The sequence below is a fragment of the Varanus komodoensis genome, unplaced genomic scaffold, assembly GCF_004798865.1.
Source record: "Varanus komodoensis strain SLA01 unplaced genomic scaffold, ASM479886v1 scaffold1, whole genome shotgun sequence".
Taxonomy (NCBI): Eukaryota; Metazoa; Chordata; class Lepidosauria; order Squamata; family Varanidae; genus Varanus; species Varanus komodoensis.
Window position 1 is genome coordinate 51,235,004 of NW_025335268.1, and position 22,517 is coordinate 51,257,520.

At 39.6% G+C, this 22,517-nt stretch overlaps 1 protein-coding gene across 9 annotated transcripts in view; it reads left to right on the forward strand.

The window, feature by feature from the left end:
* The window catches only part of TRDN (triadin), a 224,992-nt gene that overhangs the window by 68,867 nt on the left and 133,608 nt on the right, over positions 1-22,517 (forward strand). For 7 of the 9 annotated variants that reach the window (XM_044425408.1, XM_044425434.1, XM_044425425.1 and 4 more), the window contains 5 exons: positions 4,751-4,864; positions 10,522-10,587; positions 13,474-13,533; positions 14,204-14,389; positions 20,707-20,766. In XM_044425408.1, coding sequence (XP_044281343.1) covers positions 4,751-4,864; positions 10,522-10,587; positions 13,474-13,533; positions 14,204-14,389; positions 20,707-20,766 — 486 coding nt within the window. The remainder of the gene's footprint in view (positions 1-4,750; positions 4,865-10,521; positions 10,588-13,473; positions 13,534-14,203; positions 14,390-20,706; positions 20,767-22,517) is intronic. The other 2 variants (XM_044425459.1, XM_044425475.1) reach the window with 2 other exon arrangements.

Below are 22,517 nucleotides of genomic sequence, written 5' to 3' on the forward strand. Positions count from 1 at the left end.
AAAATAGATGTCTAGTGTGAGTTCCCAGCTTTTATTTCTTCCCAGCAAAAAGCTGACTTTTAAAACTCCAAATAACGTTACCAGTACATGTGAAAGTTTCCTTCCTTTGGTAGATCTTGAAGCAGGTAGCATTAGTTTATGCCATAATGATGACATCAGGGTCCCATTCCCCATTAGATATCCCTTCTCTGCCTTCCCTTTCCCCACAATCTGATCATACCATCCATATACTTCCAGTGAGCTGTTGGGTTAGAAGTATTATAAATACAAAAGACAACGACCTATGTAGCAGAGACAGGAAATGTAGAGAACTGGGGGAGATTTCCCCGCAACTCTCAGCAACCTACAGTATGGTCAGCAAGCAACAAACCACCAAGTAGACTGCTACTAACTCTTGTGCATCCACTCAGTCCAAGCCTTGCTCTTTGCAAATATCTTTTAGGACTCAGGGATAAGAGAGCAAAACCTCTGCCCCAAGCCAAAATTCTAGACAGGAAGCCCAAAGAAGAAAATGCTGAACTTAGAAATGAGGTCTGATCCAGAAACCAAGTACACACATGCTTGAAACAGTGAACTTCATTTACCATAAGGAAGGGGAAACAAGAGGTTAAAAAGATGTTGTTGTTGTTAGTCGCGAAGTCGTGTCCGACCCATCGTGACCCCATGGACAACATTCCTCCAGGCCTTCCTGTCCTCCACCATCCCCCGGAGTCCCCTTAAGCTCACACCAACTGCTTCAGTGACTCCATCTAGCCACCTCATTCTCTGCTGTCCCCTTCTTCTTTTGCCACCTATTCTTCCTAGCATTAGGCTCTTCTCCAGGGAGTCCTTCCTTCTCATTAGGTGGCCAAAGTATTTGAGTTTCATCTTCAGTATCTGGCCTTCTAAAGAGCAGTCAGGGTTGATGTCCTCTAGGACTGACCAATTTGATCGCCTTGTGGTCCAAGGGACTCGAAGGAGTCTCCTGCAGCACCACAATTCAAAGGCCTCAATCCTTTGGTGCTCAGCCTTCCTTATGGTCCAGCTTTCACAGCCATACATTGCAACTGGGAAAACCATAGCCTTGACTATACACACTTTGTTGGAAGGGTGAAGTCTCTGCTTTTTAGTAAGCTGCCTAGATTTGCCATAGTTTTCCTCCCAAGGAGCAATCGTCTTTTAATTTCTTGGCTGCAGTCCCCGTCTGCAGTTATCTTGGAGCCCAGGAAAATAAAATCTATCACTACCTCCATTCCTTCCCCATCTATTTGCCAGGAAGTGAGAGGACCGGATGTCATGATCTTAGTTTTCTTAATGTTGAGTTTCAAGCCAACTTTAAAAAGATATACAAAACTAAAATAAGATAATCAAAAATCATTCTTTTTGGCAAGCTTTGGCAAGCCCAGGCCACCATTCCATAATTAAACAATTATGAAAACTGTTGAAATCATGCTGCAGCCGAAAATAATGAAATTCTGTTTAAAGCTGCCACTATGTCACCTGCAAGTCAGGTTTTCAATCAGTATCAGGCCTTAGACCAAATTCAAGCCAGGCTCATAGAAGAAAAAGCAGGGTTCTAACAGTATCCTTGTGAAGGCCAAGGGAAGAGTATGAGCTGAGCCTCCAAAGCCAATGACTGTCAAGCAGGAAACTTCTTCTGCTTCCAGTAGAAGAGGAGGAAGAGGAGAACTCTTTCTGCACCTAGCTGAATTCAGTCAGCTAACTTTGGGCAGGGACCAGCTCCAACCTTGAAGTCCTGGAGACTAGCAAAACACCTAAGATGCTAATGAGGACATGCCATTAGAAGAAGATTCCTGTTAAAATCAAAATCACAACCAAAACTGAATTGCATGGCAGCATTCAAATGACAAAAGGAAGGGACAGGCTCACCTAAGAGGTTACATGCCCCCCTGGCTCTGCCTTCCATGCCCATGGAAGTCTGAAGGGAAGAAACCTGCACAGGTGGGCAGTCTGGAATTCTGATTATGTACTGTCCAAATCACATGGAAGGACTTCTGGCAGATGTATTTTGGCCCCCAAGGATACATTTTTGTCTCAAAAGTAAAGTATCTGATAAAACAGGTTTCACTAGTTTCTAGCTCTCATTGGCACCTGTTTTGTCATCCTGGTGACCATTAATATTGCCCCCCGAAAAGCATGAGGTGCCATTTATTTTACCCATAGAACTTCAGAGTGAGGGCAAGATAAATTATCCCTACTTCAGACATTGCTACCTGGTGTTGTCATGAAGCCAAATGCATGAGGGCAACAATTTGCACTCTTCTTCTGGAGGTTTGTGGTTCAACATAAAATGGCAGTTACGAATAGCTGACATCATACTTGTTGCCTGGGATATGTTTGATCCATATTTTGCCCTCCTTCATGCCCAGCTCGCCAAAACACCAAAGTACCATCTCAAACTTCACATTTTGCAAGCAGGATCACAAATGGGAAGGGCTTTTTGATTCAGCACAACTTACAAGCTGTTTCTATCATATTGTGAAGACATTTCCTTAAAGGACAATAGCACTAAAAAGCAATGGGCAGTTCCCCATATCCCAACACAACTTTGGAACCTTTTGAAAGCTGCGCTAGTGGAAAGCTCAAGACAATTGCATGAGGCAGCACTACCTTTAGGCATATTGAAGCAGCTGTTTCAGGCAGGACATTTTGGGAGGAAAGGAATTGTAAACATGCTGAGAGAGCAGAGCTGGCCTATATCCTCTAAGCTACTCTGCTGCCTTTAGGGGTGGTAGAGGGTGCCATCCCATGGCACAGTGGAAGTAAGAGCCCATTGCCAGTCTGTTCGGTACGTGGAGTAGGAGAGGGCTGCAATCTTGTCTGTCACTTGCAGCAGCAAAACGCCTGGGGCCAGCCCTGCATAACTGCAAAGTCACAGTAATAAGTACTCTTTTAAAAGGTTTGAATCAGCAGAAAGGAAACAATATCCTGTTTTAATTACTAATCAAGTAAAGAACTTGACAAGGGGGTATGAAAACAATATCTAGTTCAGAGAGTAATTAGACGGTCTCATAAACATAAGTCACTTGGTTAGCTAGAAGAATTCTCTTTCCTGCATGTTCTGCAGAATCTACAGACTGTTAAACAGAGTCTAGATAGTCCCTTGTATCTTATCTTTGCTTTGATGGCAGAATGGGCACCATTTATCTGGCATAGCTGGGCAAAGTAGTTTTATATCAAGGCCTGGCCTCCAGCAAATTCACCCTTTCAAATGCTTTCCATAGAAAATGGCAAGCTATTTTTCACCACCATCATTCTGCCACAATGCACAAGGTCATCCATTAATGGAAATACTTATTGACACTTCCACTGGTTTCCTGAATCAGGATCCAACTGAAATTGATTTAAGTCACTGGAGAATACATTGGCCACTGTGCTGCCTTTTCATTCCACTGCACTTGCTTCAAAGAAAAATAAGGCTATTGCTTTCCTTTTGGGTCTTGCAGTGTTTTTCAGCTAGGAGGCAAACTGACCCATTTTTATGGCCTCTTGCTGAAGTAAAAAGCTAGGAGTAGTGGGATATATAAAGAAACAAACTATAGACATCAGCCTAAAGCTTCCTTTCTTGTAATCACTGAATTAAGTCCTGTCCATAGTCATGCTACTTATGCAAATCTCACTGATGGAGATCCTATTGCAATCCACAAAAGTTACCAGCTATCAGTAATTTAATTTTCCTGTAGAGCTACCCTGCAGCACTGTGGCACAATCAGGGCATATAAATGTTATAAACAAACAAAGGCAGTGTGAAATGGAAAAGGGTTTCATAAACCCTTTTAGTTTATGAAAGTTTGGACAGGATTCTTACTTGCCACAGGCAACCAAGTTGGTTGCTGTGTAAATGCTTGCCTTCTTTTCCTTTTAAAGAACTTGACCACAATTTAGGACATTTTGAGGACTGACCTAATAATAACAACGAATTTGTTCTTACAGCAGAATTGACTAAAGTAAAATCACAACCTCTTGATGCAGGACCAAAGCAGACATGAAGTTAAATGCGTTGATGCTTTGAATGAGTTTTGTTTTCAGTTTTTGTATGTTTTACTTTTAAGATAACAGCTGCAGAGTTGGGCTACATGATTGGGATCAGTGAGGCAGGGGGAATGACCCTTTCCCACCACACCATGAGAGCCAACTGCTAATAATCCTGGGAACTATTACCTCTTCCATTGATTCCAAGGGGAGCTTTCTTCCTGTGCCAAACATCAGCTTCTTTCCATTAAGACACCTTGATATTCCCCATATGTGTTGCACTACAAGTCCCAGTATCCCTAGCCAGTCATGATGTTCTGTTTTGATCCTCAGCCAGTTTCTGTGGCATTCCCTAATGTGCCTGCCACCCCAATGCTTTTTTAAAGAACTCATAGTGCATTTTTAAAGTACTATCATCCATCAGTAGCTATTTTTCTCGGTAGAAAGATTACTTCAAGTCAATGCATTGTCAGAAGAGTTTATGCAAAATGGCAAACAAAGATAATTAGCTTTTGCTTTAAAAAAAGGAGAAACAAACAACAACGGAAGATAAAGAACAAATTTTACCAGGCACTGCTGCTTCACAACATCTATTAATTTCAGCAAGATTTGCATAGGAATTCTACACAAGCATCATTAAAATAAATAGAGGAAGAACTGCATGTACCCTGAAATAGTGAGGGCTGTAACTAGTCTGAAAGTAGCACTGTGCTTTGGAACCATTGTGCTAGGTTGCCATTTTTAATTTTAGCTCTAAATATAATTATTCTTTCTGTAGTGGGATATAAAGAAAAACCTGTAAGACACGAAAAACCTGAAAAGAGAGAAAAACCTGAAAAAAGAACAAAAACAGAAAAACCTGAAAAGACGGAGAAGAAAGAAAAAGCCATAGGTAATTTTTTTCATGACTTCTGCAAAGACCAACGCAAAGTACTAACTCACATAATAACCACCAGGGATACAGAGAAATGCTTTTCCCCATGATTAATTCTTTTTGAGAATATAAATGTGCTGCTTAACTTTGCTCATCACTCTTGTTTCCCCAAAGGCCAGATAATTAGTTTTTTTCTTAACCCATTTGATAGGGAAAACATTGCTTTCAAAAAATATTAAAAGGAGAAGAAATTTTTAGATAAATTCTCATGGGTTTAGTTTGGGTTACTTGTGCTTACATTACATAGGAGATGGTTGAGGAGTGTGCACAAGTATTCTGTCTTTCATTGTGCGATCAACTTTCTATCAGCTTGTTGTCTCTTTGGCTCCCCACGCTTCCGTTAAAGCCCAAGGGAACACAATGGGTACATCCTTCCATAGGGCTTTTTCAGATCAGGAAGTACAGAAACCTGGAAGGCTGTGGAACTACTTGAAAGATGTATAATGGAAAGAAAATGCACACATCCTGGTTACCTCACAGGGTTGAACTAAGCTCAAGATACCACCAAATAGACCCATAGAATAAGACAGAACAACTGAAGCCTCTTTCATGGGGAAGAAAACTTTCAGGAAATTAGAGGACAAATTTTGGCTCAGCATTCGCTCCTCCTCTTCCCTGGAGCAAGATACAAAATTATTCTGCTCACACCTGCATTATGGTAGATGCAAACTAGAAACTAACCTGCCTGCATGGATGATGCCATTGCCAGTTGCAGTGGCAACAAGAACATCACTTCAAAATCCCTTAGAAAGAAGTTGTGGTACAACCCTTACCAATGGGGAGCTACTTGTGAGATTCCAGTCTTGTGTGCTGGAAGTGTAATGAGGACAGAGTAGTTGGAAAATACTGGAAGATGGAAAACTAGTGAAAGTGGAAGCTGGTGAATTCAGCTAGGAGAAACGTGTCACTGAGGTAGGGACAGAAAAATGGAAGGGATAAGAGAAGGAATTGATCGAATTAAGCCCCTGCTGTGGAGGTGTGAATTAGGGTTGGGAGATGTGCACAGTAGGAGCTTAAAAAATCAATCCTATATGGAGCAGTTTCAAAAGGAAGGTATGTGAAAAGTATACCTTTTCTACTTCCCACTTGTCAGTTCCTCTGTTCCCGTATATCAATGAAGTATTCAGGCTGGAGCTCTCATTCAGGCCTTAACCGGATCAGTCGAACACTATTTGGACTGCAGCAGAATGTTTCTTAAAGGCAGGCTATCAAAAAAGGCATCCTCTTTCCTCAGTCCTCCTGAGACTTCCCTGTACCATGCAAGCTTCTAAGAGTGCAAGGAGGCTCCTGATCATGGTGACGCGCTAGTCTGTCTTCAGGTCCTCACTTCTGTGGATGACTGTTCCTCAGATTCAGCTTTTATCTTCCTGGAAAGATCAGTGTCCATCTGGAGGGGGGGAGGGAGGGAGGGAGGACAGACGGACTAAGCTCCACTAGTTTCAGATTTTAAAATGCATGTATGCAAAGCCCCAAAAAAGTATCTGATTAGTTTCAAGCTTTTGAAATTTGGGGAAGGGCAGTGAGGTGAAAAGAAATGGAACATTGGTTTTAATTAAATAAGATAATGAGCCGGCGTGGTTGCAGCGGAGGCAGTAGATAGAAAAAGACTAATTAATTTAGTGATTGCTGAATTGTTTGTAGATAGTGTTATGCTAAATGTTAACTACTTTATTCTTTAGGGATTTGATTAACAAATCACAGGTTTTCAATGTGTAAGCAATACAATGTCAATCATATTTTTAGACACATGCGCATACGACATCATAAGAAAGGCAATCATTGTGTTTGCATTTGGAAAGATTCATATCTGTTTGGCCAAAGGCACGTTGCACAAGAATGTTCCCTGCGTGAATCCTTTTGGAATGAATGGGAATTGTGGCAGCATGAGAGGTGAATTGATTTCTCAGTTTTGGAGCTCCATCTGGAGCCTGGAAACAGTAGTGATGTTCTTCCCATGGTTCTTGCAATGACTCGTGGGAAATGAGAATTTTCTTTGCCACATGACTCTGGCAAAGAGACTTGAAATTAAAATATTCAATAATGTATTGACAACTTTTGGTAAGATGGGATATAAACCTGAAAAACAAACAATATGGTGAGTTGCCCAGCCACTGTTACTAACAGGTTTAATGGAAATCATGGGTTGCACCTTATAGCCATTTTGGGCTACAGCCATTGTTGTCCAAGTGGATTTCTCCCCAGCCTGTGCTCTTTGCTGATGCTCTCTGGGTAACCAAAATTCTGCTCTGGGGAGGTTCTCAGAGTTCAGGAAAGATGGGGATTCCATTCCATTGACAGATGTTGTTCTGTCAGTGGACAGGCACAATTGAATTTCACCCATTACGATTATTTCATGAAATTGCCATGAAAACAGCCATTGCTTGCCCAGGGAAAAATCCACTTGTGTGCTACTTCCAGGGTTGATGGATGATAATAAAAACTAATTATATTCTACTTGCCTGCAAAGAAAATGACTCACTTAAGGCAAGTGGACATATGGTATTTGTGGGAGCACTTATGGTCATTTTTCATTTTAGTTTATTGAATTTAAAGTTTCCTTGTGGCGTAATCCCATTTCAGTATTTGCAGTGGCCAATTGGGGTTAAGGGTCATACCCTGCAGGAAACAGAATTATCGACCGAAAAAGTTGCTCATGTCTAAAATAACTTCCACTGATAAACCGGGCTTTGAAAGGGTTGGCAATCACCATAATCACATGGTGTGTGTGAGTGTGTGTGTGTGTTTCTCTCTGTGTGTGTCACAGCCATGCCATCATCCATAATTATGTTTTGATGATTTCAAAAAGCATGAAAAATTCTATTTGATAAATGCTTGTTCTGAACTCAGGAAGAAGGCACAGCTGACCACAAGGAGCTCTTATTGTTGAATTCCCACAACTTAGCTATTTGACAGGGAAGAGGAAGCAGGTTAGATTGTCTCAGTATCCTCATCCTCTTCTTGAACAATTCATTGATGAGATCTGGGCCTTTTTAAGCAGCTATGTTGGATGAGAAAGGAATCAGAAGTTCATCACCTGTTTGCATGTAAAATGCATTCCTAGCTTGGGCCGAGCTGGTGGAAATCTGTGTAGTTTTTAGTGATAGCAATGCATAATATTTGTGCACATTCTTAAAAGTCAATCTTCATAAGGATTTACTTCTAAATCATAAGTCTTGAGCTATAAGGGAAATATCTATTTTTACCTTTGGTTTAACAGCATTTCACACTGAAGGTAGAACTATCCACAGATTATGTCAGAAGAAAAATGTGTTCATTTCAGAATAAGGCTGTTTTGCAAGAGGAGCTATTTCATCTGTCAATCAAACAACATTTTTTACCACTCCAAAATATACAATTATCAAGGCAGTTTACAAACAACTAAAAATAGAGCAAAACCTGCAGTAAGATAAACAAAATACAGATAAACAAAATACAATAGTGACAAATGTACTTGGAATTCCTGTTGAAATAAAGTGGCACTTCATTTCCGAGGAAATAGCCTCATATTTAGAATATGAGACCAATAAAAATATAAATATATGAATATTTCTTTTGCTCCTTTACCAAATACTTTCATTACTTTCATACAGCTGTTACAGCTATTCTATGGCTGGTGTTTTGAATGCAAGCCATGCTCTTTTCCATCCAATTTAGTCATAGAAGCTCCTTAGCCCCAGGACAGGTTGCAGGTTTTTGAGAAGAAGGAACCATCTTCCAAAGAGTGGGATGTTCCAGAGAGAGCACAGAACCAAGCAATTTCCTTGGATGAAAAAAAAAATCACAGAAAATATAGGGTCTCTTTGTAGTATTCTTCACACACACACACACACACACACACACACACACACAGAGAGAGAGAGAGAGAGAGAGAGAGAGAGAGAGAGAGAGAGAGAGAGAAGACAGCTTCAGCTTCAGATCTTGCATCTTGCCTTCCAAAAGCCAGTTCACCCCAAAGATGCTTCTACCAACTTCAAAGCCTTTTTGTTTCTTCATTCCAACTACAAGTTGCTTTAGATTGTTCCTCTGTCCCTTTCCCCTAGATGGAGGGGATGTCACCTTCTCCTGCCCCTGATGGATAGCACATTCCAGAAGTTGGAGAGAGAATTTCAGTTGTAAAGAGAATGGTGTATTAACTCCCATTGATACAACACCATTTGCCTGGGCCTCTTGAATCCTGGGCAGCCCATCTGAAAGAGGATGAGTGGGTGTATGATTTGAGGTGCTCTGAAACCACTTATGATTGCACGGCACACATTTCTTCTTCTTCTCTAGGCATTTTACCTGCAGGAAGCACGGGGGCATGGATTTCTAGGCATTTTACCTGCAGTAAGCACGGGGGCATACATGTAGAATCCTCTACATGTATGAAGAGCTTTGGGCTTGACAGAATTCAGTGCAGCAGTTCAGAGGATATTAAGCTGGATGTGGGGGTTTTTGATTTGGCATGATCCGAACTTTATTGCGGGGTGCACATCACCAATTCTTATTTCTTTTCTATTTATTTCTCTATCATTGGCATGAGTGCACCAGCTGTACAGACACAAAAAGCTTTGGTCTGGACACAGCTGAAAGCCTTCCAATGCAGGATACTTTCCTGGATGTATAGGCCTTTTTTAACCCTTGTCAGAAGACACGAGTACGTCGTGTTTTCCCTCCATGTTCTTTGTGCATTGACTGCTTTCCCGGTTCTTCTGTTTCCCTCTACCTCCTGCTGTAAATAATAGGAGAGTAAACAAGAAAGGAAATCAGCAGGGACAGTGGATTTCATTTTGATGAGAGAGAGAGAGAGAGAGAGAGAGAGAGAGAGAGAGAGAGAGAGAGAGGGAGAGAGGGAGAGAGGGAGAGGTTGTTGCCAGGATGAGGGAGCTGACAGGTGCAAGATAGAAAGGGAATTCCCAACTGAAAGGCCTTGTACTGATTTTTGACATTCATGGTTGCTACAGAAGTACGGAGATTTCCTTCATTAGGCCAATGCAGGCATTTGCCTGTGCAGTGTGTTGACAAGGAGGAACAAGGTGTGTGTGTGCGTACATCTGCATCTCACTTCCCAAACATACGCACACTTGAGACTACTTTATAGACCTTCATGCATTGAGCACATAAATTCAGCATAGCTACCAAGTGATGGTACACCAGCCGCAACCACATATATACTCCAGCTCAGGAAATGTGTAAAATATATAAGAAGGCACGTGCATAAAGTGTACTGAAGTGTACACATGAATGGTCACAGACAATCTCTAAATGCAAAATAACCTTGCATGTGTCCTATTTAACTGTATTATAATATTACATTTATACCCAACCATTTCTCCAAAGAATTCAAGAGATCATGTAAAGTTTCCCTGGCTTTTATTTTCACAACAAGGCTTCTTGCTTTGGAGAACTGAGTCTGTGTCTTTCTATAATGGCTGGGAAATTACAAGAGTTCCAATCTACCACATCTGGATGACACCAGATTGGGGAAGGCTGTCCTAACCTTTAGCTCTGACTCTCCAGTTGGTATTTCCATTGATGCCAAAGAAACCATCTTCTTTTGCTTTTTGCTGTACACTTTCCCTGTTTGTTTGTTTCTTTGTTTTACTAAGAACTGTGTTATTAATATTCTTTTTCAGTACCTCCCAGGGAGAAAACTGCAAGGCAAGAAAAGCCCAAAAAGAAAGTGCCTCCTTCCCCCAAAGGTAATGATAATTGTTCAGTTTACTGCAGAAATGTATCTACTGTGGCATATGGAGAGCTACATAGTCCCATTTCAGGCAGCAGATCTGAGATGCTCTAAAAACTGAAAATGGAAGCCAATGAGCTCTGATTCACGCCCCACAATTCAATAAAGATTTCCACAGCCCAAGATGTTGCTGAATTGCTAAATTCCAAGGTAGAACATCTTAGTGGATTGTGTTCTCTGTTAAGTAGCATGTGAGGTGCCCGCCATTTTGGCTTTTCTGCTCCAGGTACCCAAATAGATTATTGAGACCTTAATGGTTTATTTTAATTTGTGTTGTGTTTTGTTGAAGAGCCATTACCCCTTCATTACACACATTTATCTGAGATAATTGAATGTTCTGCAGCAATTTGAAGTATATCAAATTGATTGTGCAACAAGTTTTCCAGGACTGATACCCATTTTAGCTAGATGTTTGTCATTTGTCTATAGTTTATAGACAATTTTTCCTCCCTCATTAATACATTAACATATCCACTTGGTAGAGAACTTCACCTTAGGGAGTATGGACCTGTACAAAACTCTCCATCCTGAGTTTTCTAGTAAAGTTGTGTACTGAATCAGAGGCAGTTTTTCTTCTTTTTATCCTTCTGTCATGGATTGCAGGCCATGTGTTTGTAACAAAGCCATTTACCTGTGTATCAGAGGTGTCTGTTTGTTTGTTTTTGCTTTACTGAAGATCAAGATAGTTCTGAGCTGCTTTACTGACTTTCAGGCCATCTAAAAATAAACATTCATTTGGTCCCTTTTGTTTACTGCACAAACCTTTTTATTCCAGCAAATTATGTGTATTTCTCTCACTGACAGTTTCATTTTTCTTCTACAAAAAGTCATTGAAAGATGCCTAGATATGATGCTCAAATCTTGAAATTACCACACATGTTCGAGGGTACAAGGCTGAGAAGAGTGCTGCTAATCTTTTGACTGGCATTCTATTTTTAAACATACTTTAAGTAGTAGAGAAAAAAATCTATATGTTTCTCACCCTTCTCATTTTCTTCAGGCTATCTTTCATGTATTAAAGTTTTTAATGGCTAAATTCCTTTGGCCTCTTTAAAAGATTCTTCCTCATTGTTCAAACAGCTGTTGACAAATGACAACGTTTTTATTTTTATTTATTTACATTTTTAAAGACCGTCACAATAGCCACTGTGGCTTCTTCTACTTCGTAAACAGTTGTCCCACTCACACTTCCCTGGAAGTAAATCCCCTTGAACTAAGACTCATTATATAACATTATTCTCTTAATGTTAATTTTAAAAACACAACATGGGTCTCAGGAAAAAAATCACTAAAAAAAATCCCTTCTCCATGAAATTTATATAAAATGTGTCTCTACAAACGTGAAATTATACCTGCAAATGTTAAAGTCCAGTCTCAGAACTCTTCAGATGTAGTGCTGCCAATTTAAGGCTGAAGTCCTACGTACACCTGCCCAGGTGTAGTTCTACTGAATTTAATGGGAGTTACTTCTGAGTAGCCATAAGGAAGGTGGCACTGTATGACATTTATATGATATTTTTCCTGCATTCTGTCTGGTGTACTAATATACCATATCTAAAACATTATAGAACGGCCATGTATAGCCTGCATAATTAATAAGAAGAGCTGCCAACAGGCAGATTAACCACCCAATTCTCATTAAACTGAAGCCTGTACAAAAAAGGAGCTGGAGAAGAATAGTTTTGACTTCAGCAGGCCATAACCTCAGCCCAGGGGCATTAAAGATGCTGCCATTGGGTCCTAATGTTCCAACTTGGCAAAGTGGAAATAGCAGAACTACTGTGCATAGCATGGGGACTGATACCAAGAGAGGTGAGACTTAAAAGGTTCCAAACCACACATGCTTTGAAGATAAACACAAGCATCTTCAACTGGGCTTGGATGTTATCAGGCAATCACTGCAACTGATTGCATATGCTTCCACTTCCCAGTATTCATCAGGAGATGATTTTGTGCCTGTTTCTGTTTTTGACCATGTGCAAAGTCACCATTTTAGTCAAAGGGTTCCAAGTCAACACGAGTGCTAATCTAAATTATGTGGTATTTGCATAAGGGAATCTCCTAGCATAACCCATGTTTTCCTGGGGAATTCTATTGTGGCAGCTAGCATGACTAGCATCATGTAAGAGGTCATTTATGTGACTGAAACATAATTTTCATTAGCACTCATATTGACTTGGATAATGCCCATGGACTACATTAAGGTAAAGCAATTCCAGTGGTGGCCAAAGGTAAGTTTTGTAGGTCCTGGCTTTTCCCAGAGACAGAAAACTCATCCCAAGCTGACTTTACGATGCATAATTCTCTGCCTGTCCAATAAACTTGAACTGAATGATTGAACCTTATAGGCATTTTGAACCAAAGACCCATTGGGATAACACCTAAAAGAACCAAAATTCTATCTGCATTTGAAAGCCACTAAGAACAGTAAATATGTCCTATTCTCTGATATTGTTAGGTAGAAGTATGATAAAAGGGTGCCATTAGTCATTCAGATCTGATTTCTGTAGCATATAGCCTAATGGTAACTAGCCATACAAATGCTTTGATAAGACATCACAAAGGAGGATTCAAAGGAAACTGTCGTGCATTTCATTGTCAGTTTTTTAAAGTTCTCTATATTGTATAAGGGATTGCCAAACCAGTGTTAAAGTCCGTAATAAGTCTTGCATAAAACTAATTGATCTGTAGAACCTCTTCAAAAGAAAAGAAAAAAAAATCAATGTTAACATTCCACAGTTGGGGACACTCAGTCTATGTCAAGTCTTTTTTCCCCTAAACTAATTAATATTTATGGTTTTAATATGTTCAGTAAAATAAAGACATTTTTTTTAAATTTAAGGAACAGAAAAGGTGAAACCTGAACGGCAAGAAAAACCTGAAAAAAAAATTGCTCCTAAAGGTATTTCTTTTTCTTATTCAATAATATTTTCTAAGTGATTGTTGTGAATAATTAACATTCTTTGGGAAATTTTTTTTGTGGGGGGGAGGGCAATAATATGCTGGCTGGAAATGATGAAGGCTGTCTTTCATACAACTGGAAGAAGCCTTGCTGGGAAAGTCTGAGCAAGGATTTAGTATTCACATGAGAAATCTCACTTTTATATTGACATATGTTTCTTAAATTGCATGGAGAAAGTGGAAATGTTGGTTATGTATATGTGGTCTTTGTTTTAGTGAATTGTTTCTGAGGAGACCTATAGGGTTTTTTTAAACAAATTTTAATGGAAGTAAGTTTACAAATGATGTCTCAGTTCAAGGGGATTGACATCCAGGTAAGTGTGAGTAGTACTGCAGTTTAACAGGAGAAGCTCAGCCCTTTATTTCAGCAGGTGTTTGAACAATGACGATACTATTTATAGAGATAAAATGAATTTTCTTTTATGTGTAATTCTTCTACAGTTGTATTTTCTTTAATTATAGATTTGCTATTATTGCTGATGACTGTTAATTATAATTATGAGACTGCCCTTGAGTGCCTTCACATCAAGGTATTCATGCAAAACATGAAATACTTGGTTTTTTTTAAATTAATATAATATTATTTTTACTGTTTTAAAAATAACATACAGAAAAGAAGAGCATCAAAATTGAAGAAAGGGTTAAAAAGGACGTGAAAGAAAAGAAACCAGACATGAAAGCACCCGAAAGGACAAAGCGCAAGGAAACCAAAGCAGAGGGTGTTGTGTCAATGAAAGCCAAAGTGAAAACCAAGGAGGAGACATCTCTGATGGCTGCAGAAAAATCTGATAAGAAAGGTAACCCATAACAAGAGTCAGAAGCTAAGGATCTTTGAAGTGCAGGGTGAAATACACTCAGACAATAAAGTTAAAAATGATCCAGATACCCCTTTTCAAAGACTTAAATCTTACATGTGAGAATGAAAATAATGTTAAGGATACATCCCTATTTGATTTTTTGTGCACTAAAACAAAAATGAAACAAAATGCCTGAGAAGGCTGATGTGATGCTCTCCTGGCTAACGATTCATTTTGCAATCCAAATGTTTCTTGGATTCTTCCAGTGTAAGAATGAAAAAGAATTGAAAAGGCTTAATTTTTTATCTCGGCTGAGAGGAGTTGTCTATCTATGGAACAGTCCACATTTTAAGTATCTTAGTCTGTTTGTCAGCTTGGTCCTCTTGAAACTTTTCACTGGTGTGAACTGTGGAGATTTTGTCATGAACAAGAGAGAGAAGGAAACTTTACAGTTTGAAAACATGCAATTTTTCACTTGTGCCTCCTTTTCTTATAAGCTACAATTAGGGAGCAGGGACAAACAACATGGTTGCATGAGAGCTTTTGTGATATCATCAAGCAGTAAACCTGTCTTTACTATTCTTGCCAACAAGTGTGTCCCTGGTGTGTTTCCCTGGTGTGTGTGTGAGTGTGTGTTGGTGTGAATGAATTACACTAGTGGGTAGTGAGAAGCTGTAAAGTCCAATGAAAGAGGGAGTCCCAGCTCAAACTTATATTGTTATAAGTTTGAGCTTATAATATAACTTATTTATATTGTTAATTTATATTGTTCTATTTTGAAGTTTATTTATGGTTGTGAGCCACCCCGAGGCTTCGGCGAATGGGGCGGCATAGAAGTATCCTAAATAAATAAACTCGGATCTTACTTCATGGGCAAGATTTATTTATTTATCTTCTCTGCCCTCCACAGAGCTCAAGGTAGTGTATGTTTATTTTCAGAACTACCCTGGGAATTGGTACCTTGCCTAGAATTACTGGATGAATAACTTCAGATCACTCTAGCAGAGAGAGAGAGAGAGAGAGAGAGAGAGAGAGAGAGAGAGAGAGAGAGAGAGAGAGAGAGATTTTGACTCAAAGTCAACCAGTGAGCTCCATGGCTGAGTTGGGGACTTAAAATGTCCCAAATTCCAGTTTCCCTCACCATGACACCACATTGATGTATCATTTTTCAGACATTTTAAACTCAACATGCAAGTTGATGGAGTGCTAAGTTTCTCCATGCAAATGAGTGTGGAGTGTGGAAATTGTCTTGCCAGGAAGTTCTGAGTGGGTAACATAATTGGATCAGTACTTTGCTGGCACTTGAGAGGTGTAGGAGATTTTAGAATGGGACTCCAAAACCAGCTTCACCCCCACTTTTTGAGCCTGCAATATTTACAATAGACTACATTGCTGGGCTACTGCAAACTATGTTCTATCAGCACAGTAGCCCGACTTGCAATAGGGATATAACTGTGAACCACATTGCAGGCTTCTTGTATAATAGTCCCTCACCTAAATGTGGAGATATAAGGAATAGATAACAGAATTAGAGATTACTCTCACTGTTATTTGCAAGGGGTTGAATCTCTCTGGACAACTCTGCAAAGTTGTTATAAACCACTCCAAGCCGTACCTGCACTATTCAGGGCAACCTACCTGGTAGGGCTTTCTTAAGCCCCTTCCAACCTGCATTATCTGGACAACGAGCAGCATTTGCATTCCAGAGGGTTTTTTAAAAAAATGTTTCATATTAAAGAGCTGAATTAGGAAGTTTTTCACTTTTCTGCTGCCTTTCTGGGAAGGAGGGCATTTGTGAAATATAGAATACTGATGTCCAATACAGGCTACATTAAGTTCTTGAATACATCACTTTATGGGCATCCCTGGGAACATTTAGAAACAGCTTAACAGTGTGAAGCAGAAAGGGACCTTTCCAGACAATGACATGGTTACCTCTGAATGTGTATATTTACATGTCTCCTATTCTTCTGCATGTGGTTAGAGGAAGAAAAGGGGTCAGGGTGAACAGAGCAAAGAAAAGCAAAGGAAGAGATGCTAAGATGCAAGCGCTGACCTCTCTCTCTCTCCTCCTCAGACCATCTGTGAGGCTTGACTTACCTCTCAGCTGGCCTCTCCTATCAGCTGATCAGTGGCATTTCCATGCATGTTCAATCTCTGACGATAGGTGGCCCTGTGAGTCCTTTTCACCCTACCCCTAACTAGCCCATTCTATTCCACCTCCCCTGATTCTTCCCCCCAACCAATGAATTTCTGTTAAGGGTCCCACCCTTAAATTCTTCTGTTCTGTTCCAACTCCTGTGGGTGTTTGGTTTCCTTTCCCAACAGTCAGCCAGCTGGCATTCCATATCTACTAAGTTCTACTAAGTATACTCAATCCTCACTGAGCTTTTTGCAGTCCCCCTCCCTTAGTTTCCTGCCCCCAGATATTTTGCTGTGCTCTTGCAAATCTTGGGGTTCACCTAAGCCTGCTGATGCCTCTTTCCTGTGCATGAGTGATGCCATTTTGATTAGAGAAGCATTCGCACTTGGAGAATACATGTGTACAGGAGGAATATATTTTCACTGATTGACAATGCTTTGAAGATACCACATCGCTCTCAGTTGGGGCTGCCTGCATCTTTAAAAAAATAACTTTTTTATCTTTATAGAGAGGGATTCTGGCTATGCTGTGAGTTACAAGTTATAGTTTTTATGTCAATGTGGACTGAAAAATAATTGCTCAAACAAACAAACAAATAAATAAAAGAAGATGACATGTATAGTCAGGTCCTTCAGTCCTGAATTTTCCATTGCTTAGATATATCTCTGCATGAGGACTTGGGGAAAGATAACAGATATGCATTTGAATAAAATTTATTCAGAACACATCAAAATTGCTTTGACTTGTTTCTGTTCATATGACATACGAGCTACGTACTACACAAAGTACCAGGAGGTGTCAGGATTTGGGATTCTGTGGAACTGGAATCCACACATTTCAGTTCCAAGTTCCTTCATATGATTTAATCGCACCATGAGCATTTTTTTCAATAAACTGTGCATGCATAATATGAACCTTTAGCCATGGCAAGTTAGAAAATATTTTGTTCATATTTAAAATCTTCTGTACCCTCTATGGTTTCAAATCCAGAGATACCATGTTATAGCCCATAGCCTTATTGTCTCACCACATTCTCCTCCCTTAGGGTAGCATTATGTCTACTTGTTAGATATTTCATGTAGAAATTTGAGGGCATGGGTACAAATGGACGGTATCCTCCAACTCTCATCCATCAGGAAGTGGTCACTGGTCTAACTGAAGGCATATAGTTAGGGTTAATGATGTCAGATTGTATGGATCTAACAGTCTCTGCAATAGCCAGACATGCATGTAAAAACCAGGAAGACAGGGACCTCCATTGAGTTCTGTAGCAATCCTTGTTTGTACAGGGACTAGTTTCGCCCTATGATGGGTCACACCAAACATGGATAACAAACATTGTGTGCTTCTTTAGGATTCTTGTTCAAATAAGATCTAAATTTTAAATATTCCTTCCTTCTTTCATTATATTTTTATTTGTCCCCCACTTTTCTATCTCTATCAAGATATGCACATATACAAGGCAAGCTATAAATATAAGCAAAACATATTAATAAAAGCACAATAAATCAATATCCAAACATAACAAGGCATGACAATGCTTCCCAGAGTGCTGTAAGCATCAGTTGCTTGTCTGGTTGCTTCTCTAGAGAGAGTAAGTCTAGCTGGACCAAACTCTGAGGTGTCCTTCACATGACCTCCCCTCCCTCATCCTTGGTCTTTTCCAAATGACAGTTGAAGCGGATTGGGTGCTGGGGGAGGGTTTTTTTAACTGAAAGCTTTTTGAGTAGTTAAAAATGAAAACAATATGAAGAAAATTAATTCAAAAGTGTTGATTCATTGCCTCAACTTAAAATAAAACCTAGTTTCCTTTCAATAAATGTGGGAACATTTTTAGTATATTAAATAAAAGAAGATGCATTAAATTTGACCTGGGGCTAACTATCTGGTAAGTTGCCAGTTATTTTTCCCAGTGACCTCCATGTCATTTGAATTGTGCCTTTAAAAAAAAAAAAAAAACCAGTAGATAAAAACTTTGGAGCATCTGTCCTAAAACAATAAGAGTTCTGGGATTGTACATATAGAATGTTTCTAGAAAACAATACAGGATGCAAGATGTCCAGTACTTCAGTAGCATAATTTTAATTTGTTTTAAGGTACAATTCTATGCTTGTTTAGACAGAAAGAAAATGTACAATTCCTAGAATTCCTCATGCATGAGATGGCACTGATAATGTGGCTTTCATGGGATATATGCAAATTCCATTAAAAAAATGAAAAGATGCTGTGCAACCCTTGGTTCCTCTAGTTGTTTGGTATTTTAGAAATTCTTAAGTACCTAGGAGACTAAGTGTCTGGACTTATATATTTTAAAAATCTGCAATTTAACTTCAGTGAAAAAGAAAATAATGTTTGTAGAGCTTGTTCTAGCAGAAAAATGCTGATGTAAAATAGGCTTTTCTCTTTAGGGATGCGTGAGAAATACAAGCTCTGTAAGTTCAGATGTTAACTGATCTAACCCACATTTCACAGACTAACAGGTGGATTGGACCATCATGAAAGTGAAAGCTATGCTGAAATGACTGGTGTAAACTCTGCTGACAGTCAAAGGGCCTTTGCTGATTCCAAAACTGTCACCTATCACTGCTAAATAAACGAAGCAGACCATTGGCAGTAGCTTACATTGGGTCCACTGATGTGAGAGTAAAATGCATTAAGACCCAGGGTAGGAGGGCAGGCAGGCAGGCAGGGAGGGAGAGTGACTGTCTGTCTGAAATGAGCAATTTCATCCTAGTGCAAATGTATCCCACCACCTCTGTGTTTGTAATCACATGAGCCCAGAGTGTAATCCTAACTCACCTACCAAGTAGTAAGCCCCATTGAAAGAATGACCTCTGAGTAGTCATCTAAAGAATTCCACTGTATAGGTTCCTTCTCAATTTTCATTTAATACATGAAAATACATACTTATTTATGAATATATGTACATTTGACAAAGTAAAAATGTCCATTTGCCCAGCTGAATGTATTTGCTTGTGTTTTCTTTTTGTTCGTTTGTTTTTTTAAGAACATTTATACATTGCCTTTCTGTTAATATGGCCACTTACATTGTTCAGCCCAGCAAATGTACCCTCAGGTCACATGTATTGAACAAATTTGTTTAAATTTGAACATGCATAATGGGTATAAGAAAGTATCTTTTAAATTTCAGAAGCAGCCCACAGAATGTCACTGCCGAGTCCATAATGCTTTCTACACATTTGCCCATTTATTCACTTATAGTTAGTGCTTTTTACACTGTTTTTCTATCCAAACTTGTGTACAATAACATACAGCCTTAAAATGCAATAGAATGTCTTGCTTGTGACATTCTTGCGACATATTAAGTTTTTCTTGAAAAGGGTGGAGGGTGAGATCCTGTTGAAAAAGACATTGCCTTAGAATTAAAGGATCTTTCGGAGTTTGAATTTGTTTTGACTACTAGAAGCAGGGGGAGCCTGTACTCTCTCCATGCAAAAATTAATGCCTGGATACCCAAGGCGTATTTAATTTCAGCAACACAGTGTTAGGCAGGGGTGTGAAGCTCTTTTGCTGCTCTGGTTAGGCAGCTTAGACTTGGAAAGATTGCAGTCAACTACTGCAAACCAGTCAGATCCAGGCCTGCCTTGCACCCATCCCTGCTTTAGCTGCATCCCCATAGTGGTGCTTCCAACTGAATGAGCGGCAGTGTCTGTATAGGCGAGATTCATGGATATCGGCCTGAAACAGCCTTCCCAAATCGATGCCATTCTAGGGCCACACGGACTAGGGATGATGGGAGATTTAAGCCCAGCAAATCTTGCAGGACATCAGATTTGGGAAGACAGGTCTAGAGCAATGGATCTACAGTTAGACTCTGGTTGTATTTGAGCCACGCCTCTGAAGTTTGGGGCTGGCATTTGCATGTGCTTGGAGACCCCCAGCCATGATGGGTTCCCATCATTGCACAGAAAGCCAGGAGGCATTTCATATGGTAGGTTTTATTAAAGAAAAGAAGGGAAGAAAAGCAAAAGTATAGAAACAGGAATTTCCCAAGCTGTTTGGTTATTGATCGCTTTACACAAGAGACGAAAAACTGTCAAAGGTTTCATTTTAGTACGAAGCGCTCTCTTACACTTTCTCTTCCTGGTACTTGATTTTAAAAAGACCTCTAACTGTGTCTTATTACTCTCTTTTCCCCTTTCTGTTCTGCTAGATCAATATGCATTCTGTCGCTATATGATTGACATGTTTGCACACGGGGATTTCTATACAGGTACTTGAACTGAGCTTGATCACTGAACTTTTCTGTTTCTCTCAGAGCTTTCTGCTTTGTTGTGCTCTTGGAATGTGTGTGCTCTTTTTATTGGTTAAACACTGAAGTGAAGCGTGTGCAAATGGAGTTTAAATAAAGCGTATCAACTAATGGCTGTACCATGAAAGCTTCTAATGCTCCTTTCTAAAATTGCATGCATTTTGGTTAATGACAATAAACATTGGGAAGATTAAACCATTCTTATCAGTAATCAATAGGGATATATCTATTCTGTTTTGTTTGTGTTTATGCCCTAAAAAGAATTAAATATATACAATAAGAAGTGCTTTAAACTTCTTTATATTATCTTCAGATTGTAAAGAAAATGAAAAGGACTGCCCAAGTGACTAAGAGACTCACAATCTAAGGGAAGAAAGTTTACATTTGGGGCTTTTTAGCTTTAAAAAAAAAAGGATGAGTAAGGAGCGCATAATATGAGTATATAAAATCAGGCACAGGGAGACAAATTACACTAGAATCAGGAATTGTCCAGTGATGCTGAGTGGTGCAGATACAGCAGATAAAAGAAAGTACTTCACACAACACACAGTCAAACTGTGGAATTTGCTACCAAAAGATACAGTGATAGCCACAAGCATGGATGGATTTAAAGGGAGAATTAGAGAAATTTGTGAAGGATAAGACTATCAATAGCTATTTGTCATATATTATTATATATTAGCTCCAACGTCAGAGGCAACATACTTCTAAATAATAGTGTCTGAGGAATGCCAGTAGGAGATTGCCCCTGTGCCTTTTTCAAAGGCATCTGATTGGCCACCCTAGCCCTAGCCTCTGATTGGCCAGTGTAGGAACTGCATGAGTCTCTACATTCTAGAGATATCACTGGTTGGATCCAACAGGGCTTTGACTTACCTTCCTGAATAAGGCCCCCCAAGGCCACCTCACATTGCATGCCATAAAAGTCCACATGAAACAAATCTACAAAAGCAAACAATAAATCAGATATGCTGTTCAGTGCATTAAAATATATTCATTATATATTACCAGTCAAGGCTAAAATAGATGTGACTTCAAAGGTGTATGTAGCAGCTACATCTTTTCTGGGGTTCAGGGGACAGAACTGGGTTGGGGCCTCTGTACTTATTCTAGTCTAAAAATGAAAGGCACACATGTAAAGTAAAGCCTCAGACTTGACTTGTCAATGTTTGTTGTTTAAAAGGATTAGCATGCTGGAATGTTCAGTGCAGAAAAAGTTTTATATTGACCAAGGTTATCAAGTGAAAACAGAACTCTTTAAGGCCAAAGGAGATGGGATGATTGGCCTGTCGTTTGCCCTTGCAATGCTGAGCTTCATTAATTAAAGCTGGTGTATATGCATATTTACATGGGAAGGCAACAGACCAGTATCTTGGTGTGGTCATGGGAGTGTTAACTCCTGCCCTGCTGTGGTCCATGTTAGAATCATCCCATCTCCCATCCATGTGTAATGGCTTTAATTACTCCTATCACAAATCACAGGGTACGAGGGGTTAAAATTCTGCTTGGGACTGTGGAGGGGGAAAAGGTTAGAAGTCACCCAGACCCTACATCAGTGATATAGTGGGACCAGAGACACCAACATGATAATGGGGAAGAAAGAAGCTGCCTTGCTATTGTCTATGTAAAGCATGAAGGATTTGTTTGGTACCGCACTGATGGCTTAAGGCATGCTTGCAGCTGAAGAAGGTATGCCTGTTCACTAAATACGG